The sequence below is a fragment of the Acanthochromis polyacanthus genome, chromosome 13, assembly GCF_021347895.1.
Source record: "Acanthochromis polyacanthus isolate Apoly-LR-REF ecotype Palm Island chromosome 13, KAUST_Apoly_ChrSc, whole genome shotgun sequence".
In the NCBI taxonomy this organism is placed as follows: Eukaryota; Metazoa; Chordata; class Actinopteri; family Pomacentridae; genus Acanthochromis; species Acanthochromis polyacanthus.
Window position 1 is genome coordinate 14,004,199 of NC_067125.1, and position 14,637 is coordinate 14,018,835.

Consider the following 14,637-nt stretch of genomic DNA (forward strand, 5'->3'; position numbering starts at 1 on the left):
ATTTGTCATATTGTACTTCATTCAACCGCTTTACAACAATAACGGTATACAGTTTGTGTCCATGTCCAAGTATAAGGTCCACACACAAACACAGGTATTCACATGGATCCAAAACATGATGAAATATCCACTCTGAGTCCCGAGAACAAAAGATGTACTTCTATTTAAACCCTGTGAAAGGAATTAAATCAGTGATAATGTTTCCCATTTGGTAGACAGTGTCAATATGATTGAACTTTTAGAGACCCCTACATTTCCACTCTAATTTCCTTCCTCTGCATGCAGCCTCCATTTTCATTATTACCATAAGCTTGAGAGGTTACAGGCTCTTAATTAAACTTTATTGGGTTATCATTCAGTGTTGCCATTTCTGTCTTATTGGCGTAGCGCTCGTCCTACCTCTGGCACGTGTCTCTTTCCGGGGCCCTTCATGCTCCCTGCTGCCTCACAGCCTCCCTCACTGGACCGTGGCTGAGGAGATAGCTGGAGACCGTGACAGAGCAAAAGAGGACAAGAGAAGGAATGAGCAAAAAGCAAAGGGGAGCGAGAGAGAGAGTGGGGTGTCTGCCACGCAGTCCTCAACACCAGCGACCGATCCGCCTTATTGATCTGGCCTAATGAAAAGTGAAACTAACGATTTGTAGGGGAGAAGGCAGAAAGAGAAAAAGAGAGAAGGGAAGACAAATTGCAGCATAACGTTTCTCTGGCTGCCAAGCCCCCTGCAAATGGACATAAGTGAATAATTATGGATAGTTCTACCAGGAGCTAAAAATGTTGGTTGTGACTGCACTTTCTTATCTTCTAATGCTGTCCTCCTGATTCTACATGTTCAATCTGCTCAAAGTTTAGCTGCTGCTGGTTCTCGCAAAAACTTTGACATTTGATTAGAGCGACAAGGACAGGAGGGGGGGAAAAAAAGGTGACTGACAGGTCAGGATCTTCTCATTCTACCAGGTCGCTGTCAATGAATTTGATCAATTCAGCTGTTAAACTACATTTACGGAAGGCATTTCAGCTTTCGACACTTTAATGCTAGTGTCTTTAACCTTCTCGGTCTCCTTGGGATACTTAATACTTTATGGGTATAAAACTACCATTCAGGAGGGTGCAAATATATTTTTGCATTCGGTTTTTGCTTTAATCCCCACTGTACACCAGGATTTTTCTTATTTGCCAGAACCTATACTGACAACTCCAAGTAATTAAAACAACGAAACGCTATTTGTAAGTGCTTGGCTTTGGACTGCAAACAAGATACAGCAGCGGGAAGTGAAAAAGTTGGCCCAACTGTATTTATACAACTAATCAGCACTGAGAAAGGGGAAGCCTTTATTACCTATTTGGCGTATTGTGGGTGAGAGAGTTTATCATTCCTCCCCATAAGCCCAAATAGAAGGTGTTTGTTTAATCCCCTGCCAAGCTAGCTGACTCCTGAATGCACTGCCAGGGAGAACTCCAGGCTGACGTACACACAAGGTAATGGAGGAAATATATGCAAGGCCTGTGTCACTGCAAACTCCAAGCTGTCAATTACTTGCCAGTGGTGACAGAGTGTGTCTATCGACTTGGAAGACAGCTGTGGCCACACACACACCTATGCGCTCACGCAGAAACGAATGCATAGGCATATGCACGGTGCGCTTAAACACACACCCACACCCACCAGTGCACACACGCAGCCTCCCTTCTCCGAACTGACAGCGGAATAAATCTAAAACTCTCCCCTCAATCTCTCATAACTCAATATCAGCCCAAATTCCTCCATGTGCCAGAATCAGAGGAACCTCTCTCTTCTTGACTTTGATGAGCTTGAAAACAAACAGAACAGAAATATTTGCTCTCATCACTGCCAAAGAAAAGAAATTGTATGTTTTCTTTTTAATTCTTTATTTTACTTTTGCTCCTTAATGATTTGATGTTTGTCCTTGAAACATGCACCGAATATACAGCAGCAGTGACCTCAGCTAACCTGCCGATTTTACGAGAAAATGCAGCGAAAGCGTTTGTTTCACTGCCAATACCTCAAGAGGGAGAAAAAAGGGGGTGGTAAAGAAACAACAAATACCGCAGCAACATTTACAAAACAGCAATGAAGCTCCTCCATCAAAAAGCACAGAGGAATAAATAGACGGTGAACTTAGCCCATCCGAGCGTTTGCATGGCTTGCAGGCTCACCCTCAGATGCCAAACGAGAATCAAGGTCTTGTGAATTAGTCATGAAGGAAGAGAATGGAGGGTTTCAGGTCCAAAAAAGACCCCTGAGGCTAATTATATCCCTTGCAGCAAGTTGGCACCTCTCCAGACCTTTGCTCTAATCTTTCTACCTTAGGTTGGGGACCACTAGAATGAAGTGAAGAAGAATCGCTGTTGTTTGATTAAGCTCTTTGGCTGGAAAAAAAAAAAAGAGTGAAAAAACCCCCATCTAAGGTGTTCTCTCTTTTTTGTTTCTAAATCTGGAGTGCCATGAATTTCTTTGATTACCAGAGTTCTCTTCATTTAAAAACACTGTCTCAAAAGGATAAACAAATAATTTTCAAACTACTCCAGTGAGCCTTTGTACATCTCTGTTCACTGAAGTTTTAAAATTGCCCATTAGCTATTTACCAAAGATAAGCTCAAAAGATGACAGTGTCTGCCCGGTGTGACCAATATTAGTAATTCATTCTGTATTCTTCTCGAGTCACTAATTAGACTTGAACTGCTACTCTCAGAAAAATAATAGTTCTTAAAAAGGTTCTCAAGAAGGCTCTGTGGTTCTTCAAAGCAACATCACCAGTTAAAGAACCTCTTTATTAGCAAGTGATTCTTCACATATGTGGTACTAAAGGTTCTGAAATTTAAATATTTGGTAGCTGGTTAAAGCCATAAATTCAGCTGCAACTACTATACTAACATATTATATACTATAATATTAATGTCCTAAATCCCAATCCGGCATCTAGTAGCATAATTTTCCATCTGACTAACAATCCAGAGCCCAAAATACTACAAGTATTTTAATGAAAGGGATCTATAAATGATGCAACAGCTTACAATGGCATAGAGTAGAAGAAAATAGTTCCTTAAAGAACCATTTTTTGCATAAGGTCATTGGAGAGCCATTGAAACAACTATCAAAAAAAATCATTACTTTAGGCACCATTGGGTTTTTTTTAAAGAGCTTTTTGCAGAAATTGTCTTTGTATAACAAAAAGTGCTTCTTTTATGGCATCACTACACCAGTTAGTACCTTTATTTTTATTAAATGTTTGTTTTTCCTTAATTGATCCGGATCTGCTAACCAGTTATTTTTCAGCCTTGAATTTGAGACTGAAAGCGTGCGTTATTCATTTATTTTGTATGTGTATGTGATTGCAAAGGACATAACCGTGTGCAGCAAGATGCAAGAGGTATCAATTCAGTTTATTTTATGGATTTTTGGATAATTTGTTTATTTCTCTCTTCCAGGTCTGCATGCCCAGTGCAGGATCATTATGGTTAGACTGCAGACTGTATAGATCAGGCCAAAGTTGGAAAATGTTGTAAAATGTTTGGAAAAAAACACAGAAAATGCAATACTGAAATGTAATACTTCTGTAGGTACAGGTACAGTCACATACATTATTCATCCATCCTTTCTCTATACACCGCTTTATCTTCACTAGGGTCGCGGGGGGTGCTGGAGCCTATCCCAGCTGACTCAGGCGAAGGCAGGGGACACCCTGGGCAGGTCGCCAGTCTGTCACAGGGCTACATATACAGACAAACAATCACCACACACATTATGCAAAACCTATTACAGATGCCAGAATCAAAAAGTTACCAACGTACATATGAATTGTTGTAATTATGGGACAATTCTGAGGGCTGTGCAAGTGTGTAAATATGTAATTATACAGTTTAAATTGATTTAGTATAAACAAATAATTAGCAGGAGCAATCGTGGTGCGTGTGGAGTTGTGTTAGCATGTAATTATAGATTTTCCCCTTTTTCTACTTGATACGTTGCTCTTGTGTGACGGCCGCCACTCCAGCACAGCGTTCTGCTAGCTTTACATTTGACTTGAACCTGTATATGGTTCATTCGATTATTAAAATGAGACATATGTGCCGTCAGTGCAAGGGATGAAACTCAAAAGACCTTCCACAAGATCTTTGAAAATGAAAAGCATTCATAAGCACAATATGTTGCCGGTCGTCTGTCAGACATAATTGATAGCATGCCATTTGAATGAACCATTGTGTGGAAGATATTTGTTTTCCCTTTTCTGCATTGTTAATGTTTTGGACCCACGCTTCAGCAACAATATTCATGTACACAAAAGCCCAAGGGTATCTTTTGTTATTGTTGTTTCCAACTGCCAAAGCTGAATCAGCCATTTCTGTGGATAAGTCTGAATTCATTATTTCTCAAGGATCACACTGCCATCTTTTTAGTAATGGAAATGAACTTTGAGGGCAGGGTACAAAAAAGAAAAAGTTACTGAGAAATTAGAAGTTTTCAGGCAGGAAAGAGACAGAAACTCTTCCAGGCAGAAACTACTGTCTGTGGTGCCTTTGTAAACTGTACGACAACTAAAGAGGGCTATTGGAACGTGAGTTCAAGGAGCGGTGTTAGAGAATCTGTTGCTTCTTCATGATATGCCGCGAAGGAGTGAGAGTATTGTGCCCAAGTAGCGGTGTGTTTTCTTTTATTTCATCATGTGAGGTATTAGAAATCAGCCTTATCCATATCCGTCTTACTGAGTGGTGCTGTTGAAAATGCGTGTGAGAGCCAGATTTTGAGAAACTCTTATTAAATTTCGCAGCCTCCCGTGTAAGTAACCAATTTGTCTCTTACAAAAGTTAATTTAAGTCTAGCCAAGCATCTCAGTGGTATAAGGAAGAGATAAGGTGTCCTAAACGGCAGTCATTCTGAGGAAAATTTGACTGTAACATTCATATTACACCGCCGTTCCTGCCATTTTGTCTGCAACACGAGATGGGATGATAACTACATCTATGATATCAGAGAGGATGAGAACAGGTGCGCGATTATGGCAGACAGACTTTATGTAGGATGATTTTTTTTTCTCTTCTTTCCCTGCGCATTTCAACAGAAGGAGGAGAAATGACATGAATTCATCTGTGCTCTGCAAAACAACAGTACCGACTGTGTACAGGTGCTGAGCTGATTTGAATTCACACCTCACAGTGAGGCGCTTTGCTTTCACCTCACCGTAATTGTTGTCGGCAAACTACTGATTGGCGTTAAGAAAAGTTTAAAAACCACAAGGGCTAATATTTTGGCTGGAAACTTGAGATAAGTATTTTTTATTTTATTTTCAACTGTGATTTGGAGCCTGAATCCCGCATTTGCTGCCTCCCACCCTCCAAACTCACACATACGTACACACATAGTTACAGAGCACAACTCAGCCGGGTGGTGAGCAGCAATGTCAGCACCCTCCCAATCTGTGGAGAGCAGCTTCTGGGGCTGCACATGGCTGCGCTGTGACGGAGCAAGCGCTTCACGTCTCTGACAGCTCTGGCATCTCCCCCACTCCTCGTCTCATCTTCATCCTTCCTTCCCTCCATTTTATTTGGCACCGTTCGCGGAGATCATGACACCAACGCTACCAAAAGCTTACTAAGTGTTCCCACACTGCATTTATTTAAATGTTACCAAAAATTAATCCGTGCACACCCCAGGCTTTTAATCTTCCCTCCTCCTTATTCCATTCACTTCCAATTGCTTTCGTCCTCTACCTCCCTTTCCTTCCCTTCCCACCCCCCGGCCTCTACTTGCTTCTTCTCTTCCATATTTTGCTTCCCAGATTATTATTCCTCACCATGTGGCATCGTGGACTTGTCTGCGAATCAGTCCTCGGCGTCTTCTTTTAATTTATTTTTTTTATTTTGTGTATACGTTTTGTGCAGCCTGCCATACTGTTTGTGATTGCCATCTGTCATTCTGTTTGAGAGTAAAATGAATTTGTGTATCTCTCACTTTCCTTTTCATTCATTCACTCTTTCCCCCCCGGTCTTGTGTGTGTGCGTTTGGGGATGTGCACGTGCGCACACATGGCTCAAGATCTCCTGGCTTTCAAACAGATGTACAATGACAGTGCTTGAAGAGGGCCGGTGATTTGGGCCAGTGAGCCACGCGTGTCTCTCGTATCCACCTGCGCCACGCATTCTTCCCCTCTCCTTTTTTGTCTTCTATTTTTCCTGATCTATCTATCACAAACTCTGCAAGCTGTCGCAGTGGGGTGACAGGCGGCCCGTGCAGGCATTCTTCTGAAATAGACAGGAAAGTCAGGAAGCTCATTGTTGTTCAGGACACGTCTGCCGAGGCACAGCGCTACAGCAGCTCCACGTTGCCAGCCTTCCCCTCCCCTCCACCATCCAGCCTCCTTGTGAGGAGCCCTCTCTCATTCATTTGCCTCCAAATTGCTTTTCCTCCCTCGCTCACACTCCTGAAAATCCGGGGCGCTCGCAAGATTTCATTGGCTGCTTTGGAGATGTTCCCCCAACAGTGGTCTTGGCCCAAAAAAACCCAGCAGGTTCACCATCAGCAACGCCACTTGTTTCCAGAAGGAAGCAGACGCCTCAGCCAACTCCGGTGCACGTTATCAGCTTCCACTCTCATAAATTCAAGTTTTATGTTTTGTGTTGGGGAATTTTTATGTCCGGTGTTTGGAGAATTCATATGTATCATGGGACAAAAGGCAGCTTTATGGCCCCCAGGGTTTATCCAGGCCGCTCTTGGAGGAGATGGACGTACTGCTTTGCACTGTTGAGTTAATTACGCATCAATATGCCCTGGCTTCATTTATGGATATCTTTGATTTTGCACTAAAACCGAATGATCTCACTGAGGTCCCTGCTTTCTGACATCGCTGTCATCATTTTTGCTTTTTGATTGAGGAGTTCAAGGCAGGTTCAATTGTGAGATATGTCTTGCACTTGTAAGATTGGAGAAATACGTAAATTATTCCAAGATCGTATCTCAGACTGGTTGACGTAATGGACCCCCATCAAATCTTAAGTACTGAAAAACAAAATAGTGTTATACACCCAATTACAGGCCTGGAGTAGGTTAATGTAAGTTATGACTGACAAATTGGATCAGAGAAAAAAATAGAAGACTGCTTCAAGCCTATATTCTGCTACGGCATCTGTAATTTAAGGAAACCACTAAATCAAGTGACAAATCAAAATAACCCCAATAAAACCCTTCCAAATGATAAAAGTAATGAACTGGCTGTATCTTACAGCTATTCTGCAGTGAAGTCTTCAGCCGAAAGCTTCCAAGTTAGATTAATACAGACAGAAGCAAACTCGTTTGTGACTGATCTGCTATCATTTGTCTCTGATTTGTATAAAACCTGTAATCACTGAAATACTTGCAAAAGTTGGTGTCTCTGCATATGTATGCCAACAGTGTCCATGTCTATGCATGAACAGAAGAATGCAAATTTGTGAAAGTGTTGAAAGGGATTACATTATTATCCCCAGAAAAAAAAGTAGTGAGTGGAGCCGGGTTTGCAGTGAGTCAGCCCTGTAATTAAAGAGGAGCGATCAATCTGTACCACTGACCACACTACTTATGCCAAGTCCATCGAATGGCTGCAGTAAAGAGCTAATTTAGAACCATTAGGGACTGCCGAGTTTGCAAACAGCCCAGTAATGATGATGGCTGATTCAAGTTCAAGGCTTGGCCTCTGTATAACTGTCAGACCTGGCAGTCATAAGACAGGATCAGTGAAAGATCTCAGATGAAGAGAAAGAGCAAAATATCTACTTTAATTATTTTTTTTCGAGTCATTCGGGTCTATTCCATGGATGTTGGGTTAATGGTCAAATCCTCCCATTTCTTCAGTCGACACAGAGGCTTTCGTCTGCCAGTAGACACAAACGCACTGCTTTACAGGATCATGTCTAACTGCCTCTTTGCCTCGGTTAAAGCCTTTTCACATTCTCTTTTAATGGTGCTGATCTGTAAAAAAAAAAAAAAAAAAAAAAAGGCGCAGAACGAGCAAGTTTAGATTTACGTATTTAGTAGTTATGCTGTCCAGGCTGTCACGAACTATCTCCAGTCTCCTCATAAGACCTGAAACACAGCGAAGGGCAGAAAGACACAGAGGTATGGACACTGCAGGACGGAGGCAGCCAGGCATGTCCTTCATCCCCTTGTTGTGCTCGCCATTCACCTTCACTGTTTTGCTGGCAAGCGCCCTTCCAGAGGGACATGACCTGAAAGTGTACCAGAGCTCTGTTTGCCTGTGACTTCCTCTCCCATGTAGCCCCACTATGCATAAAATCGTAAACTCCTCTTGCAACGTGCATCCTGGCACACCGCAATGGGAAGCATAAGACTGAATAATAGCAGACAATCGAGACTGTTAAAGGTCAAAGAGTGGCATATAGTGACTTAGTACAACAGTCTGCAAGTGTATAACCACATTCATTAGCTGTGTCACCTTCTGGCCCGAGCACCTATTTACAGACACTGATCTGTGTTAAATGTGTAAAGGAGGAATATTGCTGCGTAGAGAGAGTAGAAAGCCTCCGATCTCACTGTCTATGAGAGTTTTGAGCACTTTGAGCAATAAGAAGAAAATCATCCCACTTGGATATGCCGTATTCAAGTCTGAGTCCTATCAGTCACAAACTGTCAGACGTTCCTTTCTAATCTTCCCCTCTCCATATAAAAACCTTTTTATGGCTGCCTTATGTGCTTGACATTTAATTAATGTTTCAGTCATGTGTGCAAGAGAGCACTGACAGCAAGCCAATAACACTGGATCTCTGCAATCGACTGTCACAGTGCTATCACTGAGCCTCCTTTTTTTTTGTTTTCTTTAATGACAAATGGGAGAGCTGTCTGGAGAGTCTCGGCTCATAATGCTTTTCTCATGCTCCCTGTCTCGTTTGCATACCATGCCATAGCGCCATTCTTAGCATAAGAATAAACTAACGTGATCTCCTTGACCTTGTTTCCAAATGCTGATAAAGGACCAAGAGGTGACCACATTCTCACAAAGATTCCCTCTTACTTGCCTAGATCAGCACACGCTCCTGTCTGATCTGCTTGTGCTGACCTGAGATTCCTCTACCTCTCCCGGCCCTCCGCATATTAATGAGGACCAGATGAAAGGGAGCCAACCAGAATTAACACTGCATTTCAGACTCAAGCACATAATAGGGAGCGGTGAGTCTGAACTGTCTTTGAAATAGCAGATTTACTGGTCCAGTTGGTCAGAGTTGGAGTAGTGTGGTCTAGTCAGAGTCCAGACTTCAGTGTTCCCACGCTCTGGTCTGATTCAGCACTTACTCATTGTGAATGTGTGGTACTGATGGGCATGTTTGCCGATAATTTGAACGAGCAAACATTTTCTGTGTTTTTTAATCAATAATGTTATGTAATGCAAAGGCATTAGTCACAGGAGCAAAGGACCAAAATGCCACCCCCATCCATTAATCAATCACGGCATGAGGACTGGGATAAGCCTCTCTTCAAAAGAAAAAAAAAAGGATTGTGCTGTGGATGACCATCTTTAATGTGCCGCTCCACTTATGATAAAACTACAGGTGAAACTTGACCAATTTTTTTTATCGGACACATCATAAAGTTGATTTAAAGTGCAACCCGAACAATCTCGCATAAAGTTGCAACTGCACATGAGCAAGTGGTTTTCCAAGTTGAGCTGTGCACAGTATCAGTAACAAAGGTTAGCTATGACTGCAGGCTGAAGAGTTGGATATGCACTATCACCTGCACCTCTTCAGCTAAATGTTCCTTGTGACTGCTCCTTCTTGCTCGATTATTGCAGCATGGCAAAACTACCGAAAGAGTCAAAGTGCCTTTTCCTGAGAAGCGATTAGCCAAGCAAACCTCAGCGGTTGACTGCTTCACCATTTAAATGCCATCAATGTGTATGAGTGTTAGTTGGAAATGTTTGGTTTGCATTAGTGTTACCATAATGCAGCTCTGATAGAGTGCTGAGTGAGTTGTAAGCAGGAAGTGCAACATAAAACTGAAAAGCTGAAATATGCAGAACGTCATTTCATCTGATTCCCTTGTGCCTCTGTCCGGTGCAGGGACAGCAGCACATGGCTCTTACAATAAAAACATGATAGAATGAGTTAATTATTAAATGCAAATATGATGCTGAAAACAATGTCAACCATAAATAGTATCAAAACTGTGTTTGATTTAATGCATATCTAAAGGGATTAAGATTTTGAAGTAAATACATATTTCTAGGTCTCATTTAAAACCCGAGAATTTGTTTGATCACTTAAAAATACATATTTAACAACTTCAAACAAAAACCAAGATAAGTCATATCAATTGTATTCTCTGTCAGTCATTTCATTTTAAGAGCGAGCAACATAGAATACTATATGCACACCTTCCTGGCCTCGCACTGCCTCTCATGTCTGCCATAAAAGAACACTTTTATACTTATTGTCACTAAATGTACAAAAGTATTCAAAACTACATTTCTGCTTCTTTTCATTCATCTCAGGTCTGTTTGACAGCATAAATCTAACCCATAACAACCCTCCTTCCAATCATGATTCTTTTGCAGGGGAATATGGCAGCTGCCTGCAGCCTTTGATTTCATCTTGCCCCAGATCTGCATTGTAATGAGCACTCAGGTCAATCAATAATTCACCGCAGTTTCACTTATAAAAAAAAATAGAAGAAGAGAGAGAGAGCGAAAACAGATCAGCTCATGGGTAAAATGGGAATAGGACTTTGATCAGTGCCATTAGAGGCACATATATGCAATGTTGTGATGCTTTCTTCCCTTTGCTGTATTTGTCAAAGCTGAGAGAAATAACGGGGAGAAGTGTACATTTGTGCATCTGAGGGGGTTATGTATCGACTGAATTGCGCTTAATGCTGACATGTATGTGTGTTCTGCATCTGCTTTGAGTTATGACAGAGTTGATTTTTATTTACAGAATCCTGCTGAGAGTTCCTCAAAGCTTTTCGTGCCTCAAACCACATCATTTTCTGAGTAAATATTCCTCACTGTGAAGTCATTACCTTCCATGAACAAGTAGCAGTTGATGTGGATTATATTTTCCAAAGAGTCCCTAATTTGTAAACAATAAACCAAAGGTTTGTCCCCTGTTGGCATCATACGTCCATTAGAATGGAAACTTTAACTGAGTGATGAGGTTGTGATTCAAGCTGTCAAATCCTTGCAGGCATAATTTGTGGTTAGTTTTGTGCTATGTGGTTCATCAAAGATTTTATAGTCACGGTGGTATGTGGTTGCAGAATATTACTGAAATAAGACAAATTCAAAAAGCAAAACAAGATATTACATGCCACCATGCTGCCATTGTCACTTTGGCATAAAGCAACACATTTATTAAGAGCTCAGCTGTATTTCAACATACTTTATCGATAGTTGGGATTTAGTGTGAGTTAAAAAGTTCATATTGATGTGCTAGTAATATGTGACCTGTACACTGTCACATTGCTAACACCCACATGTTCTTTATGTCCATGTCTGTATCAATAGTTCCCCCAGAAGACCCTGTCATCAGCGGAGGACCAGTGGTGAGCCTGAGGGCTGGTGACCCTCTCAATCTGACCTGCCATGCTGACAACGCCAAACCTGCAGCCTCCATCATCTGGATCCGCAACGGAGAGGTCCTTAACGGGGCCATGTACTCCAAGGTAAGCATAGAGGTGTGTGTCATACCAAGTATGTAGACCGGCTGGGAAAGGGTTGGAGGATGAGACAGTGGGATCTGTTGTGGCTGTTGCTTTCATTCTCAGGAACATTTTTGTTTTCATGGAAGTAAGCTGAGATGGTGAGAATGAAAACACCTGTCACTTTACATTTTTGCATGTTTTGCTTTGTATTTGCTTGCAAATAACTACCGCCAAAGTGCTAAACATAAACATCTATGATTTTTTTTCTTTTTTTTTGTAGCACGTTGCCTGAGTCACCGGTGGGTGTTTCTCTCAGCATTCAGGCTGCTTTTTGAAATAAAATCCCTTGAAAATCCAGGTTGTGTTTTGATTGCAAAAAGATGGTTGGCCCTATTTTTTTTCCTTCAGTATACAAATCTGCTCAGACAAGCAGATGGCGAGATCATGGAACTTTCAACGACTTTGCGTCTCACTCTGGTGTTTTGATCTCCTCCTGCAGTGGCATTTATCTTCCCAGCACATTCTAAAATCTACTATGTCACTCTGGGCCCTGGAATCTGCCTGAACCTTTGCATGGCGCAGCGTGATTCTCAGTGACAGATCGTGTTCTCACTTTCGATGCCACCGTACACAATAGCCAGTGTTCACACCAGCCTGGTGTTGGTATCACCTGACCCCATAGACTGTTGATTGACATTAGCCCTCAAGGCTAATCATGCATTCAACACTGTCATGTTCTATTTCCATTTAAACAAAGGACATAAAGAGACCAGGCACTTTAGAGCACTAACACCTCCCCCGCCTTCCCTCGCTCCCAGTGCTGCCTCATCCCATTATCGGCTTTTTTCAAAGAGCAGATAAATGCCATTGATTGGGCTGAGGTACGGCACCAGGCCGTTTTGAATAAAGTGATTGCTGGAGGTGCCGCGTGCTAATGGTGGGCGGAGTGCGCTTCCTGCTTTCACTTCCTCTCAGAGCGAAGGCAAATATGAGCACATTCTGGGCTGGTAGTTGATGGATGCTCACACGCCTGCGCTGGGCCCAAGTATGTGCCTCTCCCCTCTTATCTCTATTGCCTAACATTAAAAAGCAATGAGTTCAATTAAAAGAAGATGACTCTTTTTTTGGGTCCGAAGAGCAGCAGCAGGGGTACATTTTGTAAGCATAATCATCTGCTCGGATGGTCTTCTCATATCCCGCAGATGAAGAGGACTAATGTTAGCAGATGTGGCGGAGGGCTCACAGAAATGACTTTCCTGATGGTGTCATATGTAATGATAGTTCTGACCCAAAGATAATTTCCCTCTATAGGCCTCCCAAACCTCATCTTTTTGACCTCATAGAAAACTATTTACTGGACCAGCGGTTAAAGAGAAAGTGTATGATTAAATCACTTGGCAAAAAAAAAAAAAAAAAAAAGTGTAATTTTTACCACAGAAGAGAGTCACTGAAATGATGTATTGCTCATCATTAGTGAGGGTAGCTTTAAGAAAACATAACTTTCGTATATAATGGAGGAGGCACCCCAAATAATTAATATTTGAACTGAGGTGAACGGTTCAAATATCAAGAGTGGCTTACAGAATGTGGGCAGAGTAAATTATTGAATAATGTTCTCTCTTCCCTAAAATGCTCAACTCCCATCTGCTCCAGTCGAGCTGCTTAGTGGCAAACTGCAAAGGACTGTTTGTAATGTGCAACCTGCAGGCCAGAGCTGCGGTTTGGAGGCGCGCACGTTTGCTCGATGATACTTCTGCACCGGAGCGCTCCCACAAATCACTCGGAAACCATGAGGCATTTCCCTACCAGAAAGTCATTCTCCCCAATGTGCTACATATTTTTCTGACTGCTTTGGTGGCACGCTGAGAGGTGAGCAGGAGACTGGGGAGTTATCTCAGTGCTAGCAGGTTTAAAAAATAAAAAGAAAATAGTAATGGCATTTTTATGAGCTGTTCTTGCTGGTACGAACAGAATGGTGCTTTTTTATTGTATACTCTCCCAGCTTTGCAGTAAAAGCGTGTCTGTTTAATGCCAGGTGCAATTGCTAAAGTTTATATGAAGTGGATGGATATCATTTTCAGCAGGGAACATAGCAATCCTCTTTCCAATCTTTGTTTTACTGTGTTTTTTCCACTGTTTCTTGAGCCTGGTGAGAACATTTTAATATAAAATAATGCACCTGTCTGAATTCCAGTCTTGACATCTAAACTTACCATTTATGGTACTGTAGAAGTTTAGTTTTGTCTTGAACCCTGATGAAGACAAGACAGTAAACATTCTGAGAAGTGGTGGTTTGCAGACTAAATCTTGAAAAAATGTTGAGTTGGAAGGTATTTCTCTTGCTTTCTCTTGCTCTCTTGCGTCCTATAAGAATTCAAGTGCAGAAAATATCCATGAAGCAATCTAAATATTTGTGAGGCTAATCCAGGGGTAGCAGAGCAGTAAAGCAAATCTGCTGTGAGCTTGTAGCCGTCAACAGAGTAGCTCTGTTTCTATTTCAACAGTATGCTCAGTGTACTTCGCTAGCATTTATTTACCTTCAGACTTAAAGGTGAAATACAGATCACTTCAACTAATTGCTGTCAACAATTTCTAAGGCGAGAGGGAATCTAAGGTAAAGTACAGAAAGTGGTTTAGCCTCAGTGGCCGCAGTAACACAAAGAAAGACAATTAAGTATGTTTTTAGTTGGGCATAAATATGCAATATAATGGGAAAGCAATTAACGCTTAGCTAAAGGAAACATTGTGAGATGAACGGTTTAAAGTGACTGATTGAACAAAGCCCATATAGACGGCATTTGATAGCAAAACGGAGGCGGATTCATATACATTGTATAATTTTGCAGCATCACTGTGAGATTTCCCTTAATGCCTGCAAGATCTCAATAGATCCTTTTAATTTCTGACTTGACGTTTCATGTTTATGATTTAGATGGGGTTTTTTTTTAGGACTGAATAAATTACTCTAAAAGATGATAAGTATAGTTTAATAG

The 14,637-nt window shown here is 41.6% G+C and overlaps 2 protein-coding genes across 13 annotated transcripts in view; one reads left to right on the forward strand and one right to left on the reverse strand.

Moving 5' to 3' along the window:
* smtla (somatolactin alpha) overlaps positions 1-14,637 on the reverse strand; it is a 379,498-nt gene that overhangs the window by 281,670 nt on the left and 83,191 nt on the right. The window lies entirely within an intron of this gene.
* The window catches only part of kirrel3b (kirre like nephrin family adhesion molecule 3b), a 160,657-nt gene that overhangs the window by 101,013 nt on the left and 45,007 nt on the right, over positions 1-14,637 (forward strand). For 7 of the 12 annotated variants that reach the window (XM_022190334.2, XM_022190337.2, XM_022190341.2 and 4 more), the window contains exon 4: positions 11,508-11,677. In XM_022190334.2, coding sequence (XP_022046026.1) covers positions 11,508-11,677 — 170 coding nt within the window. The remainder of the gene's footprint in view (positions 1-11,507; positions 11,678-14,637) is intronic. The other 5 variants (XM_022190336.2, XM_022190338.2, XM_022190344.2 and 2 more) reach the window with 1 other exon arrangement.